Consider the following 26,986-nt stretch of genomic DNA (forward strand, 5'->3'; position numbering starts at 1 on the left):
ATAATTAGTGAGTTTTATATCATGTAAGCTTTATTTTTTATCCTTCATTTTTACACTATAAACGTCATTAAAGTAGCATTTAATTTTTCTCATCTGGAATGGAATCCAAGCCCTGTGGTAGAAAGAAGATAAAACAAATTATTAACCGTTAAAACTCCGAAATGTTTTTATACGAAAACTTTAAAATATAATTTTGATTAGGGACATTTAAATGTGGAACAAAGGTGCTTGGTTCTTCGTGCTATAATTGAAGGGTTCGTGCTTTATTTATTTATTTATTTATTAGTCTACAAATTTAACAATTAATCAGACTAAATATAGTATAGTATAACAAGTAAGGAAGGTTAAGTTCGGGTGTAACCGAACATTACATACTCAGTTGAGAGCTATGGTGACAACATAAGGGAAAATAACCATGTAGGAAAATGAACCGAGGGAAACCCTGGAATGTGTTTGTATGACATGTGTATCAAATGAAAGGCATTAAAGAGTATTTTATGAGGGAGTGGGCCATAGTTCTATAGGTGGACGCCATTTAGGGATATAGCCATAAAGGTGGATCAGGGTTGACTCTAGAATGCGTTTGTAGGGTATGGGTATCAAATGAAAGGTATTAATAAGTATTTTAAAAGGGCGTGGACCTAAGTTCTATAGATGGACGCCTTTTCGAGATATCGCCGTAAAGATGGACCAGGGGTGACTCAAGAATGCGTTTGTACGATATGGGTATCAAATGAAAGGTGTTAATGAGCATTTTAAAAGGGAGTGGGCCTTCGTTTTATAGGTGTTCGCCTTTTCGAGATATCGCCATAAAGGTGGACCAGGGGTGACTTTAGAATTTGTTTGTATGATATGGGTATCAAATGAAAGGTGTTAATGATTATTTTAAAAGGGCGTGGGGCTTAGTTCTATAGGTGGACCCCTTTTCGGGATATCGCCATAAAGGTGGACCAGGGGTGACTCTAGAATTCGTTTGTGCAATATGGGTATCAAACGAAAGGAGTTAATGAGTATTTTAAGAGGGAGTGGGCCTTAATTCTATAGGTGGACGCATTTTCGAGGTATCGCAATAAAGGTGGACCAGGGGTGACTCTAGACTTTGTTTGTACGATATGGGTATCAAATGAAAGGTGTTAATGAGTATTTTTAAAAGGGAGTGGGCCTTCGTTTTATAGGTGTTCGCCTTTTCGAGATATCGCCATAAAGGTGGACCAGGGGTGACTTTAGAATTTGTTTGTATGATATGGGTATCAAATGAAAGGTGTTAATGATTATTTTAAAAGGGCGTGGGGCTTAGTTTTATAGGTGGACCCCTTTTCGAGATATCGCCATAAAGGTGGACCAGGGGTGACTTTAGAATTCGTTTGTACGATATGGGTATCAAATTAAAGGTATTAATGAGAGTTTTAAAAGGGAGTGGTGGTAGCTGTATATGTGAAGGCGTTTTCCAGATATCGACCAAAATGTGGACCAGGGTGACCCAGAACATCATCTGTTGGATACCGCTAATTTATTTATATATGTAATACCTGCCAAGATTTTAGGGGTTTTTTATTTCGCCCTGCAGAACTTTTTCATTTTCTTCTACTTAATATGGTAGGTGTCACAACCATTTTATAAAGTTTTTTCTCAAGTTATATTTCGCGTCAATAAAGCAATCCAATTACCTTACCATATTTCATCCCTTTTTTCGTATTTGGTACAGAATTATGGCATTTTTTTCATTTTTCGTAATTTTCGATATCGAAAAAGTGGGCGTGGTCATAGTCGGATTTTGTTAATTTTTCATGCCAAGATAAAGTGAGTTCAGATAAGTACGTGAACTGAGTTTAGTAAAGATATATCGATTTTTGCTCAAGTTATCTTGTTAACGGCCATGCGGAAGGACAGACGGACGACTGTGTATAAAAACTGGGCGTGACATCAACCGATTTCGCTCATTTTCACAGAAAACAGATAACGCCATAAAATCTATGCCACTACCAAATTTCAAAAGGATTGGTTAATTTTTGTTCGACTTATGGCGTTAAAAGTATCCTAGACAAATTAAATGAAAAAGGGCGGAGCCACGCCCATTTTAAAATTTTCTTTTATTTTTGTATTTTGTTGCACCATATAATTACTGGAGTTGAATCTTGACATAATTTACTTATATACTGTAAAGATATTAAATTTTTTGTTAAAATTTTACTTTAAAAAAAATTTTTTTTGAAAGTGGGCGTGGTCCTTCTCCGATTTTGCTAATTTTTATTAAGCGTACATATAGTAATAAGAGTAACGTACCTGCCAAATTTCATCATGATATCTTCAACGACTGCCAAATTACAGCTTGCAAAAATTTTAAATTACCTTCTTTTAAAAGTGGGCGGTGCCACGCCCATTGTCCAAGATTTTACTAATTTTCTATTTTGCGTCATAAGTTCAACTCATCTACCAAGTTTCGTCACTTTATCTGTCTTTTGTAATGAATTATCGCACTTTTTCGGTTTTTCGAAATTTTCGATATCGAAAAAGTGGGCGTGGTTATAGTCCGATATCGTTCATTTTAAATAGCGATCTGAGATGAGTGCTCAGGAACCTACATGCCAAATTTCATCAAGATACCTCAAAATTTACTCAAGTTATCGTGTTAACGGACGGACGGACGGACGGACGGACGGACGGACATGGCTCAATCAAATTTTTTTTCGATCCTGATTATTTTGATATATGGAAGTCTATATCTATCTCGATTCCTTTATATATGTACAACCAACCGTTATCCAATCAAACTTAATATACTCTGTGAGCTCTGCTCAACTGAGTATAAAAACAAACGAAAAGACTTGGAAACTTAAATATATAATAATTACAAAAATATACTGAAATACTTATGTATTAAATCATTCAAATGCAAAGACACACAAAGTTATAGGCGGTTACACCTTACACATTTAAGGTAGTAACCAGGTACTTTTTAATTCTGAAAATCGGATCGCATGTATCTAAGTTTTTGCAGTGATTATTGAAATCATGACAAATGCCACGAAGTGGGTCATGCATTTCGAAGTTCGATCTGCATGTAATTATATGCAGTTGTTGAAAATATCTAGACGGTCTGACTGGCACATTGAACTTGAAATGGGCTAGCTATCATCCCTCTTAAGAGTTTTACTATAAATAAGACATTAAGCATCTCCCTACGGCTCTGTAATGTAGCCAACTGTAATAGTTTTAACCGGCTGCAGTACGGTGGAAGATACCTTGACGTGTCCCAAGGCAAGTGTTTCAAAGCAAAAACTGTTTTTGGACCGATTCCAGTTTATCGCAGTGAATTTGATAACGTGGGCTTCAGATTATCGAAGCATATTCCAATATCACCAATGATGTAAACAAAGTTTTAGTAACGTACGGATCATTAAATTCCTTAGACCACCTTTTCACGAACGCCAAAGTACCTTTAGCCCTATTAAACCAAATTTCTATATATAACCTAAAGTCAAGCTTAGAGTCCATTGTAACACCTAGGTCAAAGAAGTTGGTGACTTGCTTAATAACATAATCTCCAATCACATACTCATGGGAATTAAAGGGTTTTCGTGTAAAACACATGAACTTACACTTCGGAAGGTTTAGTGACATGGGGTTAGCATTACACCATACAACTAGGCTGTTCAGATCCAACTGAAGAAGTGCTCTATTCTCTGGTGAGCGGATAGGCATAATTAGTTTCACGTCATCCGCATACATCAACGGCTTACAGTGCTTCAAAACACTTAGTAGCTCGTTAATGAATAGTAGGAATAACACTGGCCCAAGATGGCTACCTTGTGGAACACCAGAAGTTACACTGATGAATCTTGACTAACAGTTGTTAAAAATAACTGTTTACGCTTATTCAAATAAGAAGAAACCCAAGAGAGAAGTAAAGGAGGAAAGCCCAACCGATCGAGTTTGTGTAAGAGCAGATAATGGGATACTTTATCAAACGCCTTACTAAAATCTGTGTAAATAACATCAATTTCGCAGTTAGATTTAAAGCTATTGGATACAAGGATCGTGAACCCTAGAAGGTTAGACACTGTTGACTTTCGCTTACAAACTCCGTGCTGTGATAAGTCAGTTAGTTTTTCTTTTTAAGATAAATAAAAATAAATAAATGTAAGGCGCGATAACCTCCGAAGAGATCTAAGGCCGAGCTTCTCTTCCAATTTGCGTCGTGCTCCTCTTGATTCTTCCCTACAAATTGGCCGGACGGGACCTACATGTTGTATGCCGACTCCGAACGGCATCTGCAAGGCAGATGAGTTTTCACTGAGAGCTTTTCATGGCAGAAATACAATCGGAGCGCTTGCCAGACACTGCCGAGGGGCGACCCCGCTTAGAAAAATTTTCTTCTAATTGAAAAATCTTACTTCTAAAATTTTGATGTTGCTTTGCCCGGGAGTTGAACCCAGGGCATACGGTGTGATAGGCGGAGCACGCTACCATCACACCACGGTGGCCGTCTTTTTAAGATAAGTAGTAGAAATATTCACATTTGGTATTTTTGGGATTGTGGCTTTCGTTCTTCACACCGAGGTAGTGTTTAACGAAATCCTTCTTGGTGAGTTCGATGGCCATTATGACAGAATTGTATAGGGGATTCAAGGGGTTGATAAGCGCAACTCAAAGATTAATAGCTTCCGCTACCAAATTGTCAATCTCTCCAACGCGAGGGAAATTCTCTACAGATATCAATGTATAAAACACATATTTAGCAGGCGAGGCTCTGGCGACCCCAAGTTCCTTATGGAACAAGAGGGTGAGGGATGGCCTGGAGGTACAATGTGGTCATATTAAATACTTCCCGAGATGGTCGGGCTAGTACCGTAATGGTGCTTGTTACCGGAATGTACAGGATTTATTTCCGGCAAAGGATCATCAACATCGATAACACCCCGTGGAGTGTCTCTATCGGTAAAACAACAACAACAGGACTTAACATTATTCATCGGTTGCAGCTTGGTGGGGAATTGTACAACCCATGATGTGATTTAAATGATCTGAGGGCAAGTTTTTGTATACTTGGCGCGAGTCTCTATAGAGTAACTTGAATTTTGTTACGATTAGATTAAACGGTATTGTCATAGCAGTATCAAGAATTTCTCTCAAGGATAAAGAAGTTATGGTGAGGACATTTGTAGATAATATGATTGGTAGTAAAAATAAAAATAAAAATAAATGTAAGGCGCGATAACCTCCGAAGAGATCTAAGGCCGAGCTTCTTTTCCAATTTGCGTCGTGCTCCTTTTGATTTTCCCTACAAATCGGCCGGACGGGACCTACATGTTTTATGCCGACTCCGAACGGCATCTGCAAGGCAGATGAGTTTTCACTGAGAGCTTTTCATTGCAGAAATACACCCGGAGCGCTTGCCAAACACTGCCGAGGGGCGACCCCGCTTAGAAAAATTGTCTTCTAATTGAAAAACCTTATTTCTAAAATTTTGATGTTGCTTTGCCCGGGGTGTGAACCCAGGGCATACAGTGTGGTAGGCGGAGCACGCTACCATCACACCACGGTGGCCGCCAAAAATAAATAAAAATAGGACTGAATATAAGCGGACACATTAGAGCTTCAAAATATAAATCTCTCCTTCTCTTATTCGGACAAATAGGCAGCAATCTTACGTTTATATTCTATGATGAGAGAAGAGTAAAAACGATTAGAGACAGCCTACGACTCATACAAAAGTATATTCAACAGACTTCCAGGAACGAACTTAGAATCAAAATCTCTCGACCCTACTCAACTAAGGAAAAAAATTGTATACCTCCGAACTGAAAAATCACTTCTACATATCATCTCTTGAAACGAGTTTAAAGCTTAGTCGTTGTCAGATTTCTCTATAAATATACGTTTGACAGCATGTAAAGCCTGGATCGAAAATGTTAGTTTCAAGAAGAAAAAGTGACTACGAAAACAAATATCACCTCAACCGTGCGTTACATGTAGCAAGCTCTATGTTCTTAGTTTTAATATGGGCAGATCAAAAAAATGAGGTACTCTGGCCAAGGTTAGTACATACGCTGTGTGAAACTCTTCTATTAGGGTATTGGTGTGAGGGAGAACTTCACACAATCAAAGTACAACTATCAAACGTGTCACGGATGGTTCTGGTTGGAATCAAATACTTTTCTTGTACAAGACAAGTAGTCGCATACCAATATATGATTAGACTTCGATAAACTGTTTACAGGCTTTAGAGCCACTCCGGCGGCACAACTTATAAACACTCCTCAAGTGCTATTTTAATTCTAATTCTCTTAGGCTCAACTATCTCTTTCTTGTTGCTTTAAAAAAAATCTCTTCTCCTGCAGCTTTGCAATAATGGGGCGAAAACATACATTCAATTAATGCATAACTATGTACTTTGATTTTGCTAGGAAAAATTACATCTTCAACTTGCCTAGTTACCCAACTTTCGAAAGACTGACTCGAAATAATGATTCACCTATAAATTAGAAGGTTTCATAACAATGGGTAATTTAATCATGTTCAAGTGAGCAATAATATCTTGGGTATGTTTTCGCCGTCTTAGCTGGCTAAGAGGTATACAGTCCAATATCAGCTAGTCGCGTTCTATATTTAGATATTAGGCCTTCGACCTGTTGCTGTTGTGTCAGTATTTCACAACGCTAAAGCCCACACATCACTAATAAATTATAACGGAGTTCGCTCTACGGAGGGGCCAGGAAATACGCGGTACCAATTGTATTTGACTAGAATAGTTGCACAAAGCCAACAGAGCTTCGAATACAAAAACAATAATGGTGAAAACCCCTCACCATAGGATTTTAGCATGAGATGCTCAAAGAAGAACCAGTTAAATCTGATTCCCTGATTGGTCTACCGAATCTCCGTCAATCTGAAAGCGGACGCTTTGCGATTGCATCTCTGGACTAGTGACAAACATAATTTTGTTAGAACTGATCTTTAGTTTTTAGAAGCATAGGCTCGACAATCTCGTTTACTCTTGACCAAAATAACACGACATATTCCAGAATATAGTTTTCCAACAATTAACATTATATGTAGGTTGACTGTATGTTCCATTGGCGCACCATTAATGATTGCGTGTAAAATATAAGATTTTTTATTCAAATTCGGTGGGGAAATTAGTGTCCGGAAACTTTTATAAAAATTATCACTGCGTTAAATCTATAAGTTATAATACTTAAGTAAATTTTTGTTGAAGTTTAGAGATTTTAGAATATAAAGCCAAAAACTGTAAATTTTTCCATAGAATGGGATGAGATCCACTGTAGTTGGGAGTCAAAGTAAATAAGCGGGTGGTTGTTGTTTTTGTGGTTGTAGCAGTGCTTCGCCCCATCCAATTGGTGCGACCGATCACAAAGTGTCGTCAAAATCCTTTAACGGGAGTCCAATGAAACTTGCAGTTCCAACAGGGGTGGACCATAATGAGAGAGGTGTTAGAGGTTTGGTTCCACATTATAATTAAAGAGATGGTTGGTGTCATGTGGGGACACATTGCAAGCGGGCATACATTTTGTATGTCGGGGTTGATTCTGGATAGGTAAGAGTTTAACCTGTTACAGTATCCAGATCAAAGTTGCGCTAGAGTGACTCGCGTTTCCCTGGGGAGTATGCGTTCCTCTTACGCTAGTTTTGCGTACTGTTCTTTGAGTACTGGATTCGCCGGGCAATTCCTGGCATAAAGGTCCGACGCCTGTTTGTGGAGTTTGCTGAGGAACTGCTAGTGATTTTTTGACTTCATACGGCTGAGTTCTCAGGTGCCGTATTTCCTCATAATGCTTACGGAGATGACTCCTTAAGCCCCTCGGCGGTGTTGGCTCATCAATCAGATGTCTGTTGGGATGACAGGGTTTCTGGGTATTCAACAGGAACAGTTTGGTTAGCATCTCATTTATCTCCCTAATGGGGAGTATTCTCGCCGCATTATGTAGGTGGTGTTCTGGGGACATAAGAAGACAGCCCGTGGCGGTTTTAAGAGCAGTATTTTGGCAGGCCTGTAGCTTCTTCCAGTGAGCAGTTTTTAGGCTTTACGACCTATAAGCGGGTGGTCCTGACGCGGGATGGGAGGCGGAGCCCCAAAAATAATTTTTTTTGCAAGATTTAGAAGTCTTCGTAAGGCAAGTCTTAGTTTTGGCATCTTAGAGGATCCCTCTACAAACGCTTATTTGTTGTCAAAGCGTGGCACACTAATGGAAAACAATACCTCTAGGTATTCACATTGAAATTGGACTCTCATTCGTTTTGGAATGTCTTCCAGTAGCCCAAGCCAACAATACAAAAATAATTTTCTTATATGAATTATTTGTCATGTTTGGAAGAACTACCTTGCAGTGGGATCAAATAATACCAGCCTTTATATCAAATTTCAAAAAAAATTCAAAAAAATACGACCGAGGCATTAAGCTTTTTCTGTTATTGATAAACAAATACTCGCGAATAATACCAAAACAACATTTTTCTCAACCCCTGCAACTAGTAAATACTCACATTTTGATTGTACGGATTGTTGGTTAGTCTCATGTCGCGTTGATACAACACTCGGTCGAATCGTTCATCCATATTGCGTCGGTAGCCCTATTGAATAAGACATAAAAAATATAACAAAGTTTCTAAAGCTATAATGCACAATTATTTGATGCGGTGAATTGAATATTTTCATAAATAATTAGTGCGCTAATATGTATAAGAAATGTGAAATATTGCGATCCAGCAGACGATTATATAAGTTGTCCGTGTCATCCGGTATATGTTGGGTTCATCGTTATTCACTTACATTGCCCAGAGTCCATTTGTTAAGTCCCCACATAGCATATATAGGCACTGTGAGGACAACGGAAATAATTCCAGCTGCAGGTAAGATTTCGTACCACATTTTGGTTAGATTTGCGTTAATTGGATAAAAATTTGGGGCAATAACCAACGAAAAATCTCGGAACAACACAAATCTTTTTTTTTTCTTGTTTTGAGGATCAGCTGTTAACTGTCAAAAAAAAAAATAGCCGCGCTGAATAAGAAAAACTTGACGGCGTTGTATTGTGAACGCTTTCCTCGTAACCCGTCAATAACGCTTCGGGTAGATGGCATGAGCTAGATCGGATTTTTAACCCTAGAAAGATAAATTTTTTTTTTACCCTAGAAAGAAAACGTACGTCTGAGAGACGTGTTCCAGTTTAAGGACCCTAAAGATATAAAAAAACTTAATTTTTTTTTTTGTTTTTTTTTTAATCATTTATTTGATATATATTCACTTGTTTTAAATGTGTACCGACAAATATTGTATTTTTAATACATTAAAAATTAAGCTTGACTTGTCTTGGACTTTTCCTTACAAAAATTAGTCTTTTTCGAAGGACCTCAGTTTATAGCAAAAAAATTAAAACAAAATACATTTTTTTGTACTTCAATTGAATGAATTAACTGTTTTAAACTATACTTAAAAAAATATTAGCTAAAATTACCATTTTAGGCAAAAATTACATATAAAATTTGTAATCACGTAAAAGATAACGATACGTCTCTTAGACGTATTTTTAAAAAACAATCGTATATATTTCAGCAAACAAAAAGTTACTACTGAAAAACACCCCCACTTACAAGCTGGTAATTGTAGCTGAGAAAACTGAGAATGAGAACGTTCTCTCTTTACGATTGTGGGAGACTGAGAGCAAAATTTAAAACCACGTACGTCTCACAGACGTACGTTATCTCACTAGGGTTAAAGAACTCTTGCCGTTTTGTTTTGATCAAAGAGCTTAAATTAAAATAAGAGCCAGAGGTTTTGTTGTTGTGTTAACGATAAAAACAATTTTCATGATTTTAGGGAGTGTTATCGATGTTGATGGTCCTTTGCCGGATATAGATCCGGTACTGACTAGCACCATTAAAGTACTTATCCATCTAGAGAACGATTGATATGACCACATGAAACCTTTGAGGCGATAACGCACCCCACCATGATAAACTTGGAATCACCAGATCCTCGCGTAGTTGAGGGTGAAAATTGGGTTGCGCAAGCTTTGAAGCTCTGAAGTTTTGTATTGCGCTTAAGGTTATATGACACTACTTTATTTTTGCTTGGATTCCGTGCTAAAAAACTGACGAAACTTTATCGGAAAGTCAAATTACAAAAACAATTTCCAAGAAGAGGAACAGAGACGAATATTGTCTACAAAATATAATAATTTGACATGTTATTGTTTATGTTTTCATTTTTATTCTTTTATTAACATTTTTCACGGCAAAAACATTGCACATAACACTGAAAAATTGTTTCGCGCTCTGGTGGTTCATTTATTTCACCCGGAAGTTCATTATAGTTCCATATTAATGCACCAAATTTTCAAACTAAAAGCAAAATTTTTGTCAGAAAAAATAAAGAAAATACGGCCGAATGTCAAAAAAACCTATCGAAATACAAACTGGCTCGTTTGTTTTCAATGAACTAGGTTGTATTTTTCTTGTATTTCCTTAGTTTTTTTAAATATAGTTTACACACTTACACCAGTACTGAAACCTTATTGGGAGGGAGGGCGACAAAAAATATAAGAGAAAATACAGGAAAAAACAGACAAAATAAAGTAGTGTCATATAGGTATTACCAACCCTTGAATCCCTTCATTTATCATCAATATGGTCGATGTGTGTAGTTACGTAGTCCTTAAAACAAGCACAAATATCTACATCCAGAATATGTGTGGAAGGCATTTTTATCGATGTATCTCACGGCGGTATGCAAAGCAAAATTGAAAACTTAGAAAAAAGTTGTTTCAATTATAAGAAAGTTTTTCTAAGCAGGGTCACCCTCGCCAGTGATTTGGCACACACTCCAAATATATTTCTACTATGTAAATGCTCTCAGTGAAAATTCATCTGCTTGGAGATGTCGAGCGACTACCTCATAGAAAAAACACATAATTTGCCGAAGTACCGACCGAAAATATCTTCTCAATCTATCATCTGTGCTTTGATGTTTTGACAATGTCACAGCTTATTTTTCATGTAAATGCTACAACAACGATTTGAGTCAGATAAATCCAGATGGAAGTATGGTTCGATTTTTGAGCCAGATAATTTGTTAATTGCTTGTCTTTAGTTTGGCAACGCTGCCTTTAATAAACCTACTTATTCAAAAATAGCCTTTCGCTGTATGACTTAAACAAAAAATAGCGGCGACATCTGCCTATTACATTTCACGTGTGCGAAAATATCACGACCTCTGCTTCTCAAGTCTCTCAATGTTCCAGGGCATTCCCGCGAGAACTAAGCGTGATCCGGAGCTGTAAAACTCACTGGATGGCGGCTATTGTTAAGCAAGATAAAGGTGCGATCTATAAAACTGAAAAGTAACCCCCACCGGCAAAAAGTATTCGTATGCGTTTCACAAGGTGTTTTTTTTTTCTGCTATATATAAAGAAGTTTTCAAAAATCTACCAATCCATAAATATACGACCGAAAATTTTCACGGTAATAGTCTAGTTGAGGGGTCGACTGCTAATACGCTACCAAAAATATCGAGAGAGGTGTCAAACGACGCGTCTTGACATCAGTATTAATAATCCGAAGGCAGAAAATAAAAATATTAACTCGTTCAAGAGATATTAAAGAAAACCCGAAAAAGACCCGCGGGTACCTCCGAAACCGGGGGTGGGATCTATAGTATTTTTACGCAGAACACCTTTCTGAGTTGGCGGCCTTCGGCCGCGCTTATAAAAAATAACCCTGGGCTACGCCATGCCAAGTCCGGGTGTGTGGTATAACCGTGGCTACCGCCACGGTGATGCACAATTTTTTTGGTGGATACAAACACAACAACAACCACATGTAAATCGCCAACTTCAACTGCAAATATCTCCGGACATAGATAAAATTTTTCTTTTCCGCCATCGGATTATTGTTCTCGAGATTAATACGCGTCTTTTGACACCTCTCTCGATATTTTTGGTAGCGCATTAGCAGTCGACCTCTCAACTAGACTATTAGCAATTTCACAACTTCTAATATATGAAATCCAAAGATAAAAACAGTTGGGATATTCCAGTGAACCGGCTTACCAGCTTATCTGCTTATGTAGTCATTTTTACACAGTTTCCAAAAAAAAAAAATTCGGAGAAATCATTTTTAAGCAGAGAAGGTGATAACGAGCTAATGTGAATGTCCTCATTATTTTTTTTATACTCAGCGTGCTTTGCACACAGAGTATATTAACTTTGATTGGATAACGGTTGGTTGTACAGGTATAAAGGAATCGAGATAGGTATAGACTTCCATATATCCCCCCGTCCGACCGTCCGTTAGCACGATAACTTGATTAAATATTGAGATATCTGCACCAAATTTGGTACACTAGCTTACCTGGACCCAGAATAGATTGGTATTGAAATTGAGCGAAATCGGATGATAACAATTTTTATATATATAAACTTTTGGAAAACACAAAAAACCTGATAATTTAGAAAATAACACAACTAAAACGTTGAAATTTGACATGTGGACTAATATTGAGACTCTTGAAAAAAATCTGGAAAAATTTTTTAAATGGGCGTGGCACCGCCACTTGTGATAAAATCAATTTTACAAATATTATTAATCATAAAACAAAAATCGTTAAACCTATCGTAACAAAATTCGGCATAGAAGTTGCCTTTACTATAAGAATGCTTTGAAGAAAAATTAACGAAATCGGTTAAGGACCACTTCCTATTTTATATAAAAGATTTTTAAAAGGGTTGCGGAAGAATGAAGTAAGCTATATCTTTGCAAAAAGAGCTTTATATCAATGGTGTTTCATTTCCCAAGTGGACTTATAACAATAAATAGATAAAATTTCAAATTAAAAAAATGGGCGTGGCACCGCCTTTTATGACTAAGCAATTTTCTATGTTTCGGGAGCCATAACTCGAAGAAAAATTAACGGATCGTAATAAAATTGGGTACACAAATTTTCCTTATAGCAGGAAATATTTCTAGGAAAAATGAACGCGATCGGTTAAAGACCACGCCCACTTGTATATTAAAGATTTTTAATAGGTTCGTAGACGAAAATAATAAGCTATATCTTAGCGAAAAAGAGCTTTGTGTCAATAGAATTTTACTTTATATATTGAATTATAACATTAAATTGGAAAATACTAAAATTTTTGAAAATGGGTGTGGCACCGCCTCTTTTATGACTAAGCAATTTTCTATGTTTCGGGAGCTATAACTCGAAGGAAAATTAACACATCGTAGTGAAATTTTGTACACATATTTTCCTTATAGCAAAAAATATTTCTGTTAAAAATTGACGGGATGGGTTAAAGACCACGGCAACTTAGATATAAAACAAGTTTAAAAGGGTTGTAGACTAGAATAATAAGCTATAAATAACTTAGCAAAAAATAGTTTTGAATCAATGATATTTCACTTATCAAGTTTTATTGTAAGAGGAAATGGGAAAAATTTTTTTTAAACGTGCCACGTGTTATGTAGAAATGTACAATTGAAGCTCACACTGAGTATATAATAGCCGTGTTTTTTAACACGCGTATATCCGTTTACGCTTAAACTTTATATTGACTGCTAAGCGACAAACTATAAATACAGCTCTGAAATTGCTGCGCATAAATTTTGTCCTACTAAATTTCAATACGCATTATACCCAGATGTAACTAATTCTATGTATTCTATGTGTGTACACAATTCATCGCTACTGATTCAGCTATATGTTATACCCTATAGCCATTAGAGCGTTGCGTCTCCGCTTTTCGGTACACCCTGTTGCTGTAGCTAGTTGTTTAACCACAGCCGCTAGATGGGTCTCCTAAGCATTATCTAAGCGAAGATAGGCGTTTTTTTACACGCGCAAACGAAACGTATACGCGCGTGTTAAAAAAAACGGCTAATGTTCGGTTCCACCCGAATTTAGGTATCTTTACTTGTTTGCATTGACAAAGGTTCGAAGATTTTTTTAAAATTTATTGACGACAGGTCACGCTAATATCCCCACGCTCAGTGAATAAGTTTTGTAAGCACATAACGACAACTTTCACAAAACAAATACATTTTTTGGTATATATTGTTCGAACCAATAATCCGTAAAATTCAACATTTGACTGGGACTTTTCCGCTTCACAAATTAACAATATATTCAATTATTTGTTGAGTTCGTAGTTGTAATTCAATTGAATGTTTCTCCTAACCTCTGTTATTAATTTAAAATATAGTTACCACCGAGCATTTTTTGTTTTAATAACTTTTTTTTCAAAATTGCCAGTTTACGATATTTTTAAAAATATAAAAATTATCGTTAAAATTAGTCCAATTGGATTTCAACAATTTCCAAGGGGACATCTAGCGTTAGTTTCTGTTGTCACCGGGTTAATTTACAAGAACAACAACTGCAAACACTAACAAAAATTGACAGATAGAAAAAGGTGACAATTGCATTTTATCTTTCAGAAAAAAAAAAATTTCTCATTTTGGAAGAAGTTTTTTTGCAATTTGCTTTAATTAAATAAAGAAATAAATTTTGTTAAAACGTTATCTTCGATGAAAACTTCCGATTTTTAAAACAAAGGCAGAAAAGTTCTTAGAGTAAAAGCTATAACGACCAATATTTTACAAAATCCTCCACAGATAGAAGAGGATACGTAACGACGAATAGTGCCGTTGTAGGGGAGCAGCAGCAAATTACAAACCAAAAAAAGGAGCAGCAGCAGGCAAGACAAATTGTAATGGCGGCCAACAATAGCAGTGGAATTATTGAAGCCACCTTTCCAACGGGTGCGCTAGTGCCAAAAGCGGAGACAGGTGTATTGAATTTCCTGCAAAAATATCCCGAATACGATGGGCGTGACACGGTTATAGCTATATTTGATTCGGGTGTAGATCCTCGCGCTACAGGACTGGTGGTAAGAAATTTCATTTCGTTTTCATTTATTCCAGATTAATGAATTTTTCGAATAATGTGTATTTTATTTTGTTTCATGCCCCGTTTTGGTAGTCATTATGTGATGGAAAAGCTGTAAAGGTGATTGAACGTTTTGACTGTACTGGGTGCGGTGACGTGGACATGTCAAAAAAGATAAATGCTAATGAAAAAACACAAATTACCGGAATTTCAGGGCGTGTACTCAAAGTAAGTACAAAAAATAACACATAAATGATAACATAAAAGCCTGTCCTTTTTAAAGGATTAGTACTAATATTGTAAATAAAGATGAACTATGTATGCCTCTACGCTAACATTTTTACATGGGCTGATTGTAGATGGTTAATTAGTTTACAAATAATATCGTTTAGCAAATATTTATATTTGACTTTGGATTTTCACAAATCGCCTACATAATGAAATAAAATACATTACAATAAAGAACTTGTGTAGTTCCGCACTAATTGCTAATATTCAATGACAGGTACACCATTAACTTTCTACCCCGAATAACAAGTTTTAAATAAGAGCACACTTGTTAGGAGATATCATATGATGAAACTAAGCAGACTGTAATACTCACAAAATGGATGTTAGTTTAAAGAAACTATATAAGTTCGTTTTTGAAGTTGAAGCGAAAAAACGCTAACACTCTTTTAAAGTTATTAACTACTATAACTTTCATGGAAATGATTGGCTTGGGCACACAAAAAACAGCGAAACATAATCGTTGATGCATTTCTTTAATTAATGTAGGAACTTTTTCTTGTTATAGCGCGACTTCACCCTGCCTAACGTGCGTGTGGCATCAAAAGCTACTAATGCAAATTGATGCCGAATGAATAGCAACTGAGCTTCCTGCAAAAATACTTCTTGAAGGTTTAGGGGAGTTTTTAGCTTAGTTTATTTTAGTTTAGTTTAATCGATCTATGATCAAAGATCTAACAGGTCGAACCTTGTTGTAACCACAAAATCAACAACCTATTGCCTAAAATGAACCTAGTACTTTCCGATACCAGCCCGACTGATGTGGAAAAGATTTTTTTGACCCATCGAGGTTTGTTTTTGTGGATTTTAGTCGTCCTTCATGATAGTCATGTCTTGCTGCAGACATTTTCTATGCACCTCACTGGTTATGCCATCTGCAGCGTGTCGGATTTATATATATGTGACAAAGAACTATCAACATTGGTAGCAATTCGCAAAACCTATGGGTTCTTTTTGTTTATACTACGCCAATTTTAGTTATATCATGCGTGTTGGGGAAACTATACTCGTATAGATATAGAACATTCAAATACTAAAAATCTGCATAGAATCGCCGTAAAAGAATTGTAAGAGTTGTAATGACTAAGCAGTTTTAGTATATTTTTTTATATAAACATGTGTTTACCATTATTGCATACATATGTACTTACTTTCTTACATACATATATCTGCCTTACCTTAAATGAAAAAATTATCTTATATATTTGTGGATAATAATTTAGACTCAATACACAATTGTATTGCTCCTCTTTGTTAAGTTTGTCATTATATTTGTATATTCACGTTGTTGCGAACATTTGCACAGTTTTAAATTGTGTTTTATCTAATCATTATTACAGTTGACACCTCAAATGATTGCGTCCAACACTGCCAATGGCGAATATCGGATCGGTTTAAAAAGTTTCCATGATTTATGTCCATCAAAGGTGCGGGAGAACATTATAAACACCTACAAAAATAAAGACTGGGATCGTACAAATAAAATTGCTATTGCGGATGTCACACGCAAAATCATTGAGTTTGAGGCTCAAAACCCAGGTGCGTGCAATGAAATAAATATCTGTTTTTTTATTATTTTTTTATTTGCTTTAATTTTATTGACAGAGTTATCAAAGTTGAGTTGGGATAAAAAATTAATTAAAGAAAATCTAGATAATACGCTGGAAATGTTAAATAATTATGATAAGCTCTATAAAGATATCAAAACTACGTATGATATTGTTTTATATCAAACCGCAAATGGCTGGCAAGCAGTTATAGATATCACAGAGAAGGTATGTAATGTATCTATTGTGGGAGGTTAGTTATAATTGCATATAATTTTCGATACTCAAACCAATAATGAATTTGCGACCAATTATATGGTCAAATTAAAATTCACGGGCTTATTTTAACAGAATTCTTCTGAAGGTACTTTTGCTAGGTACTCTCTTGTGATTCCCAATGCCTACATAGTATGAAATTTTAATATTGTTTGGACAACAGCATTCCAATAATAATTGGAAAAATATATAATTTCAGGGTGATCTTGAAAAAGCACTTCATATTGGCGAATATTCAAAGACGCATGAAATGAAAAATGTTGATGACTTCTTCTCCATCTCAGTAAATGTACATGACAATGGTGATTTGCTAGAGATTGTTGGCATGTGCTGTAAGTTAATTAGATTATGTAATAAAAAAGATATATAAAATAACTATTCACTGTCAAAATCAGCATCGCATGGCACTCATGTCGCTTCCATTGCCAGCGGTAATCATACATCAAAAGATTTGGATGGTGTAGCCCCTAATGCGCGCATCGTTTCTTTAACAATCGGTGATGGACGTTTAGGCTCCATGGAAACTGGTACAGCACTAGTACGTGCAATGATCAAAGTTATGGAATTATGCGGTTCTGGTACCAAGATCGATGTCATTAATATGAGTTATGGTGAACATGCGCATTGGTCGAATGCTGGGTAAGTTAAATAAATTAATTATGTTTAAGAATATATAATTTATATTTATTTTTCAAATTATCGGTAAACGAATCTACTTTGAAATTTTATGTCACAAACAAACAAACCATCAAAGTGATAAAATAAAAAAGTACGAAAATCCTTTGGCCATTGATAAAAAACGTAAAAAGAAAAGGAAGGCCCTTATGAGGTAAAAACTATGAATGTTCGTACTCTGCTTTTTGTTTAACTGTTGGTTATTGCATTTGCACATACATATTTGTATACTTGTGAATAACAAGGAGTTTCGCACCCCCCTATACTCGTATATAGATACATACATATGTGCATAATAGAAGAATATCAAAGTAAATTCAAATGTTATCCTGGCAAACATTTCGGAGCGCTCGTTATACTCGATATTAAATATCAGTTATCAGTTTCATCAGATAGCATACTAGTTATGTTAAATTTAAAGTAGAGTAAAAAGCATATATATAAGACTACTATTAAGAAACATTGGATGTAAAAGCACATAGAATTCCCTAACAAATTAAAATACTTCCCGAAGATTTTAGTATAATATGAGTCCAGGTGACTTGACGCTTAGATTCGTTTTTAACTATAACTCCGAATATTTGCTAGATAACTCACTGGATTTTAGTTTCTTTTTCAGTTAATGTTAGGTTTTATAGTTTTTTTGCAGTGTGCTTCCTATGTTAAAAATCAATATATAAACTCTGTATGTATTTCAGTCGTATCGGTGAGCTGATGAATGAAGTGGTGAATAAATACGGTGTCGTATGGGTTGTCTCTGCTGGTAATCATGGTCCTGCTTTATGTACTGTTGGCACACCGCCAGATATAAGTCAACCAAGCTGTATTGGTATGTTGAAAATAATTAAATTGATCGTACAGTGAAATCTCGATATAACACCTTAATAAAGGGAATATGTATAAAATAAGAAATGGTTGGCTGAGTTCTTATGCAGATGGTAAAAAAGAGTGCATTAAGGTCTCATTGTCGGTACATAGTAAATAGTTTTGGAATAGAAAGCTTATATTTTGTTGTAGTCACTCTACATTGGGATGTTTAAGTCAGTATTCGTATTTAGAAAGTATCAATCCCCAGCGAAATTTGCTCAATTATCCCAGTTTGGCTTGAGTGTCCGTGGATTTGATGACAGAGGTGTATATCTAGAAAGTTTAATGTGGTCATATTAATCGTTCCCGAGATGGTGGGGTTAGTACCTTAATGTTGCTTTGTTACCGGAACGTACGGATCTATATCCGGCAAAGGACCATTAATATCGGTCTAGCCATACCCCAGTGGGTTAGGGGGTTAGAATATACCCGCGGTAGAAATGCCTGTCGTCAGAGGCGACTATAAAATACTGGATTCAAGGGGTTTGTGTAGCGCAGCACTTTCAGGTTGCCAGCGCAATACATAGCTTCTCCAAACCCAATTTCAACCTCACCTATCCGTGGCGAATCCTCTTCCATTAACAGCCGAGGCTCTGACGATCCCGAAATCTTCATAGATCTATGGGGCGGGAGGGCGGTATGGCCTAGAAAGTCGTATGTGGTCAAAACAAGTCGTTCCCGAGATGGTACCGGAACGTACCGGATCTGCATCCGGCAAAGGACCATCAACTCGATAACACTCCCCAAGGCCTTCGGGGAGTGTCCTAATCGCTACAACAACAACAACATAACACTCGCCCTAACCTGCGGGTAGTGTCTATCAAAAACAACAAAGTGTAAAGCTTAATTTAACTTATTTAAATTTAGGTAGTAAAAGTTCATCATACCCTTTTTTTCATGAAAGAGTTGTTGTTGCAATGTCTAAACACCTCTGATGGTTCATCGTAAACTTAACTTAGAAGATAGGCACTATGTCGAGGGTGCGCTGCATATACAAATTTGTTTAAGTTATAATTTCATTGTACTTTGTAGGCGTTGGAGCTTACGTCTCACCACAAATGATGGAAGCGGAATATGTAATGCGTGAAAAGTTACCCGGTAATGTATACACATGGACATCGCGTGATCCTTGCATTGATGGGGGTCGGGGTGTAACAATTTGTGCACCAGGTGGTGCCATTACTTCTGTGCCACAATTTACCATGAGCAAATCGCAATTAATGAATGGTACTAGCATGGCTGCACCACATGTCGCTGGCGCAATTGGTACGTGTGGGAACAATTAATTTTCAACATCGAAAGAAATTGTGTATAATTTTTATTTTTTTCTATTCAAAGCTCTCCTTATATCGGGTCTCAAACAAAAGGGTGTTAAATATTCACCATACAGCATAAAACGTGCAATTTCGAATACTGCTACGAAGCTTAATTATGTAGATCCATTTGCACAAGGTAGCGGTTTATTAAATGTAGAGAAATCATTTGATTATTTGGTGGAATTTGAAAATGCTGTGGAGAATATGCTAAGGTGATAGCTAAAGCTTTTGATATTGTAATTTAAAATTTTTAAATTAACTCATGGTTATCCTACAGATTTTCTGTGCGTTGTGGTCCACAAAACGCCAAAGGCATACACATACGACAGGGTGTGCTAAAAAAGCCAATCGAATGTGATGTTACAATTGAGCCATGCTTTCTGAATGATACTGAAACTGGTTGGTTATAAAGAGTTTTTCATTTTATAGCTTGATTTTTTATATTCAAAACAATTTCTGCTCACTAGAACCACAGCAAAAATATAATTTCAATGTACGCTTAAATTTGGTTTCTTCGCAACCCTTTGTGCAATGTGGTGCTTATTTAGATCTAAGCTATTCGGCGCGTTTGATGGTAGTCAAGATTACACCCGCCGGTTTGGAACCGGGTGTGCATACGGCAATGTAAGTGTTGGATGAAAAAAACTTAAGTTCCATACAAAACTTTTTTTCTACATTCATTCTTGCAGTATTTCTGCTTATGATTCGAACTGCATACAAAAAGGTGCATTATTTGAAATACCAGTCACCATCGTGCAGCCACATGTGGTCGACAGCGATAACTCCTACACATTTGAGAGTCCCTCGGCTAAGAGCGATGGTAGTATAGAATTTCAACCAAATACCATAAAAAGAAATTTCATAATGGTGCCAAATCGTGCTACATGGGCGGGTGAGTTCATAACGCTCCCATTTTCTGCAGATCATCCATTTATTATTTTTACTTTAATACAGTTCTGCGCATAAATGCCACTGATAAGAATCGCGAAAATGACTTCGGTAAATTTTTTGTACATACAATGCAGATATTGCCAAAATCATCTTGTCGCCTGTTGGAGACTATGAAAATTTTAGCCATTAAACCGGAAAATGAAACTACCTTGCATTTTGCATGTGAGGTAAGTAGTCCAATCTATTTATTTATCTCGTAATTGCTCATTAGTGATTCTATTTCTAAAACTCTTGCAGGGTGATAATATACTAGAATTATGCATCGCTAAATATTGGTCGAATTATGGTTCAACGCACATAAAATACAGTCTAGAATTCCATGGAATTCTGGCAAACAATGCAAGTCCATGTTAGTAAAGAATTTAAAGAATTATATTGTAGTTAGAATATACATTGAAAATCGTTTAATTGCCTCCTTTTGTTTATAATCTATGCAGTCATGATGCAGGCGGCACGCGGTGTTCACAAATTCGATTTTGTCGCCTTGAATCGTGAAGATTTACAACCACAAATTCAACTTAAGACTGCTGCTGTTGTACTACGTCCCGTTGAAGTTAAATTTTCGCCACTCAGCCCAACTCGTGATCTCTTACCGGAAGGTCGTCAAATATATCAAAATATGCTTACATATTCACTACAAGTTTCGAAAGCACAAGAAATCGCTTTATATGCACCAGTTTTCAATGCACTACTTTACGAATCAGAGTTTGAATCGCAGCTTTGGATGATGTTTGATGCAAATAAATCGATGGTTGCTTGTGGCGATGCACATTCGCATAAAGTTTATACAAAAATTGAAAAAGGCGAATATACGATTAAATTGCAAATACGTCATGAAAAGCGTGATTTGTTAGAAAAAATATCAGAAGCGAATATGGTTGCACTCTTTAAGTTGGCCAATACCATTAGCATGGATTTATATGATCATTTTAATAACTGTTTAGTAGGTCGCCGTAAATTCACCAATTGTATTGTAAATGATTGTCCTGTTAAAGTTCTATACGTTGCACCATTACCGCAAGAAAAGTTGACAAAAGCCAATTTGCCAACGAATTGTGCATGGCTTGGTGGTACAATTACATTATCTAAGGATGAGGCTGTGCGTCGTATTGATACACATGAATTCACTTATGTTTTAAATCCGCCAGAAAAGAAAAATGGTAATGGTGGCAGTTCTGGTACTGGAACTAATTCGAATGGTGCAGCAAATGCTTCCAAGTCGAAAACCAATCTATCGACTGCTGCGCATACAAACAACGTTAATGCTAGAGTGAGCTCCGCTGCTTCGGGTGATGGCGCGGGAGTTACTATTAATGCGGCTAATACCTCAAATGGCACGAATGGCGTGGGTTCGCCGAAAAAAAGCAGTAATGAGGAATATGCTGAAGGCTTGCGTGACTTCCAGTGCATGATGATTTCCAAATGTGGTGAGTAATAGTAGCATAGCACAATTGACTTGAAAATAAATTCTCATCACATTTCAGACGTTAACAAAGCGGAGGATATTTATGATGAGGTGATCGCTGCGCATCCCAAACATTCTCTAGCTCACGTTTTATACATGCAAAATATTGATGCTAATGAATACAAGCAATTATATCCATTAGCTTTCTCAAAAATGGTAAATACAAATAAATCTGACAGCCATCATCAAGAGGAGTTAGCACGAATTCGTACTGTACTCGAGCGTATAGTGCAATTAGGTGGTTATGTTATAAATGACATGGCCGATGAATATGATGCCATATTGGCATATTATGGTCTCAAGAATGATACCCGTCCAGATGCTAATAAAATTAAGACGTAAGCTGCAATGCAAATCATGTTCTGTAAATAATTTAAACATACTTTTTTTAATTTTTAATTAGTAATATGGATAAGAAGAAAGCTAATTTAGTAGAAGCTTTAGCTAGAAGAGGTATTGCCAAAATTAAGATAAGCATCATCGATGGCAATATGAAGCAGTGCGTCGATGAGTTTAATGAAATTTATGTTGAAATTCAAAAGTTTGCTGATCCCACAGACTCGAAGGTAATGTAGTTTAAAAGTAACGATTATTCATACATACATGTATCATTATTTTCGATTTTCTTTTCGCTTTCATACAGGTTATCCAATTCACACTGTGGCATGCTTTTGCGAATTCTCAGTATGGACGCATGTATAAAATATTACAAAAAATGTACGATGAGAAACGTCAACGTGATATACAAGATGAATTGAATTTGGTAGCTGGTGCTTTAGAGTATGCACATCTACAGACTGCTATACAACGTATTACTATATCTGCATATCCAAATAACTTCCGTATATTCTAAATACGTACATATTCAAAACTGAAATTAAATAAAATAAAAAAATTAACAAAATGATTAGAAGAACCTCTTTTTAGCTGGCAAACCGAGGTGTTATGCGCACATTACGTATAAAAAACGGAGACGTTAAACAAATTCATGTTATGTACTATCTACTTATTCATATACAATGTAGCTCATTTGTTTTTAATAGTATATGTATGTATTTGTACAATAATTTAGTCTTTCTTAAGAAAGTATGTGTGTATTAAGTTTATGATATTTAAGTTGGTCTTCTAATGACACATTTATGTATTTGCAATCGGATCGTGAAATTTAGCTCAAGACATTTATAAAACTTCACTTCAAGTAAAACAAAGTATAATATAAAACCTTTTTTAACAAAGAGTTATTTTTGTGAATTTTTATACTTCTCTGTAGGTTTTGAACCCAGTATTGATTAAGATTTTACCAGATGTCGCAAGATTTCAAACCGAAAAAAGATGTATCCTAAGCGTAGATAGTAGGTTCAAAAAACGCTTTTCCCCGAAAAACAATGGCATCCTCTACCGGGGCCATCGAATAGCCAGAGCGATTATTTTGCATGTCGTTCAAGCAGCTCACTACTGCCAGTCGCTGGCAGCCAAGTATCCTCTGGATAGCCACTGAGCATCCCTGATGTGACAACCTCGCCAGGCCACTCTTACATAATAGGTTTAAGCGCTGAGCTTGGGACCCGCCACATAAAACCACATTCCAATTAAAAATAATTAAGGCCTCAGATAAGAAGACTACCTTTTACTGATGTCGACCCCTGCAAATGTTTAAAGGGCTATGATTTGAGGACATGCACCTGGAATGGCCGTTCCCTTAATGGGATTGGTTGATGTCCTCATGAAAATTTTTAATTTTACTGGAGTGGCCATGCAAATAAGCGCAGTTTCAGCGTCGTATTCGTGGTGGGAGTACTGACGTCCACGCCCGTGGATGAACGTCTGGCCGCTATCCAAATAAAAACGATTTGTTTTTAATATATCGCAATATATAGGTCCTCTAACCCAATTGTCAACCTCACCTACCCGCGGCGAATCCTGTTTCATTAACAGATGAGGCTCTGGCGACTCCAAGCTCCTCATGACACTAAGGGTGGGAAGGGAGGTATGACCTTGAAGGTTTAATGTGGCCATATAAATCGCCCCGAGATGGTCGGGCTAGTACCTTAATGGTGCTTTGTTAGCGGAACGTACCGGATCTATATCCGGCAGGGGACCATCAACATCGATAGCACTTCCCAGGGCTTTCGGGGAGTGTCCTACTTGTTAATACAACAACAACCCTTTCTATTAACGCTTAGAACGCATATACTACCGCTGTCACCGCCATGATAAAAACGTCGAGCTTGTCGACCTTAACGCAGGCAAAGAAGGTGTGTTTGACTCCACGGTAAGGGAGTTCACCACGTTATTATCATAGGACGGCATGCCTCCAGTGTTTAAGATATGCGCACGATCCGAGGACCTCACATCGACTCCGATGATTATCTTGCTACAGCAAAAGATGCGCCCGCATCTGCGCGGCTAAAAGCAAGAAGCAAAGAACAAAAACACAACGAAAACAAGACATCGAAGGGTGCAATGTTGTTGTTGTAGCGACTGTCAATGATTTCGCGCTAGACTCTCACACCTGCTCTCTGAGAGCACAAGTCGACCCGACGGAATGCAGGAACAGTAGGAGCGTATCTCTTAAGCACTTCGTACCGCCGCCGAGGAAAAAGTTGAATACAGAAGAGCACGGAAAAATACCTCGTACGATGAAGAATGCCGATACGAAAGACGCTGCCTACAGGGTTACGTTTAAAACGAGCACAGCAAGAAGAGCGTGTGAACGCTGCCGCGAGTTGACAAGGGAAAAGATACGCCTTTACAGCAAGAGAAAATCAGAGGCAGAAAGGCGTTAGTGTATAGGTATTAAGTTCGGGAACAACTTCTGTGAGAACGAAAACGGTGACCTTGTGACCAATGTCCAGAGAGTACTTAGATTATGGAGGAAACACTTCTCTGCTCTAAATGGGGACGTCGATCCCGCAACCGATGATGATGGAATTAATGTTCCCGCACCCGATTGTGACGAAGTAAGAATAGAACGATTGAAAAACAACAAACCCGCGGGCACTGATGAATTGCCTGTAAAAAAAAATATATATTAAAAAAGTGCGGCGATATATATATCTGCAAATCCGCAAGAAGGGGGTCCTGCCAACTGCGCCAACCATCACGGGATCAGCCTTCTTAATATCGCATATATGTAAGGTCCTGTCAAACGTATTGTGTGAACGATTGAAGCCTACCGTGAGTCGGTTGATTAGACCTTATCAGTGCAGCTTCAGACCTTGTAAAACTGAGAGGTTACAACATTTTGAAATCAGCCGGAAACGGGCACATTAGATCAAAGGTATGAGGACGACTATGAATTGCCGAAACTCACATATCGTTATGTAGTGACTTTAGTTGTTGACTTCCGGTAACAAAAAGTAAGATATCCTTCGTGGGAAGAATAGGAAAAAAGCTTTTAATGTGGTAAAAACATACTACATAAACGCTAAAAAATTTAAAAGGAAACTAAGGTCGGGCTGGGTACCTGCGTGTTTTCTGTTCGGAGGTCTACGCCAAATAGACAGCGGCTATACTGCTCCTGGACAGTCAAGTCACAATGCAATGCATCAATGCTTTTACCAACGAGCTTCCTCTTAAGAAGCTGTCAGGGTTATGTGGAAATGTATCGGTTCATTACTTTCTCTGCCGATGTCCAGCACTACGGAAAGGTTGACTCAGTTTTCTCGGTGTACAATTTCTCGAACGTCTTGCAATTTTTCAAAAAAATTCTCCGAGTAAGATGTGGGTAGCTCCAATGCATGCCCTCTCAATTTCACCTCTCCTAGTAGATTTTAGTGATAATCCAATATGCAACGTGTTGACTAAGAAGAACGAAACGTCCAGGAACTTAACTTCAGAACTAAGGGGTGCCGCAGTGTGGTGCTCTATCCCCTAAAGCTGGATTCGATTCGATTTTTTGGAGAATCCATTTTCTAGTATTTCTATTTACACCCGTATATAGAAACAGATGAAGGGCGAGACATAGTGTCAGTTATATTGAAACAGGGATAGCTGGCCTAACTTCTTACGCAACGCTGAATCCCATCTTTTTCCTTTCACTGAAAACCACCAACACAATGGCGCATAGTCATAGTTTAAGGTTCTAAATTAACTCGAGCTTTTGGAAAATTTAAAAACTATTTTGGTAATAGTCTAGAGCAGGGATCGACTACTAATATGCGCCGAAAAATATCGAGAGAGGTTTCAGAAGACGCGTATTGACCTCGACAACAATAATCCAAAGGCGAAAAAATTTTAACTCGTTCAGAAGATATTAACGAAAAACCGACCCCGGAACAGCTTTCTGCGTTGACGGCCTTCGACCGCGTTTATAAAAAATTACCCTGGCCGGTCCACCAATGGGGTGGCATCAAAACTAAATGTGTGAATTTTTTTCAGTGCACAACAACCACCTGTTCGACCCCTGTTCTAGCCTTTTACCACTATTTTAATTGGACAGTGAATATGCGCCAATAAAGCTAAATTTATAAAAAAAAAAAAAATGCAAAAAATATATTTTCTGACCGTTTTTATCAATAAATATAAAATTGTACCTAATGTTATCGACCCATTCTAAAAAATCGATTTGTCATTCCTCAAAAAACATCGATTTAATCGACCAACAATCGAATCGGAGTCAAGCTCTACCGAAAGCTCTACCTCACCCGAAAGAGTTACCAATGTTTACTACGTCGATAACAGCACCATAGATGCA

The 26,986-nt window shown here is 37.0% G+C and overlaps 2 protein-coding genes across 3 annotated transcripts; one reads left to right on the forward strand and one right to left on the reverse strand.

Annotated features, from left to right (window-relative positions):
- Positions 1-4: 4 nt before the first annotated feature.
- Positions 5-8,998, reverse strand: ND-MWFE (NADH dehydrogenase (ubiquinone) MWFE subunit). The gene is made up of 3 exons (XM_067776206.1): positions 8,792-8,998; positions 8,506-8,592; positions 5-112 (listed from the first exon to the last, which is right to left on the reverse strand). The coding sequence occupies exons 1-3, from the start codon at positions 8,888-8,890 to the stop codon at positions 80-82; spliced, it is 219 nt and encodes a 72-aa protein (XP_067632307.1). The 5' UTR covers positions 8,891-8,998; the 3' UTR covers positions 5-79.
- Positions 8,999-14,435: 5,437 nt separating this feature from the next.
- Positions 14,436-23,527, forward strand: TppII (Tripeptidyl-peptidase II). 2 transcript variants are annotated; one of them, XM_067776204.1, is made up of 18 exons: positions 14,436-14,906; positions 14,999-15,133; positions 16,534-16,732; positions 16,799-16,968; positions 17,216-17,348; positions 17,412-17,655; positions 18,390-18,520; positions 19,591-19,824; positions 19,897-20,086; positions 20,152-20,273; positions 20,342-20,498; positions 20,564-20,766; positions 20,829-20,992; positions 21,063-21,174; positions 21,263-22,252; positions 22,310-22,628; positions 22,694-22,856; positions 22,934-23,527. In XM_067776204.1, exons 1-18 carry the CDS (start codon positions 14,730-14,732, stop codon positions 23,141-23,143), a joined length of 4,053 nt encoding a protein of 1,350 aa, XP_067632305.1. In that variant the 5' UTR covers positions 14,436-14,729; the 3' UTR covers positions 23,144-23,527. The 2 variants fall into 2 exon arrangements, with proteins under 2 accessions (XP_067632305.1, XP_067632304.1); XM_067776203.1 differs by having other exon boundaries at positions 16,534-16,968.
- The last annotated feature ends 3,459 nt before the right edge of the window (positions 23,528-26,986 follow it).

Source organism: Eurosta solidaginis, chromosome 3, assembly GCF_040869045.1.
Source record: "Eurosta solidaginis isolate ZX-2024a chromosome 3, ASM4086904v1, whole genome shotgun sequence".
In the NCBI taxonomy this organism is placed as follows: domain Eukaryota; kingdom Metazoa; phylum Arthropoda; class Insecta; order Diptera; family Tephritidae; genus Eurosta; species Eurosta solidaginis.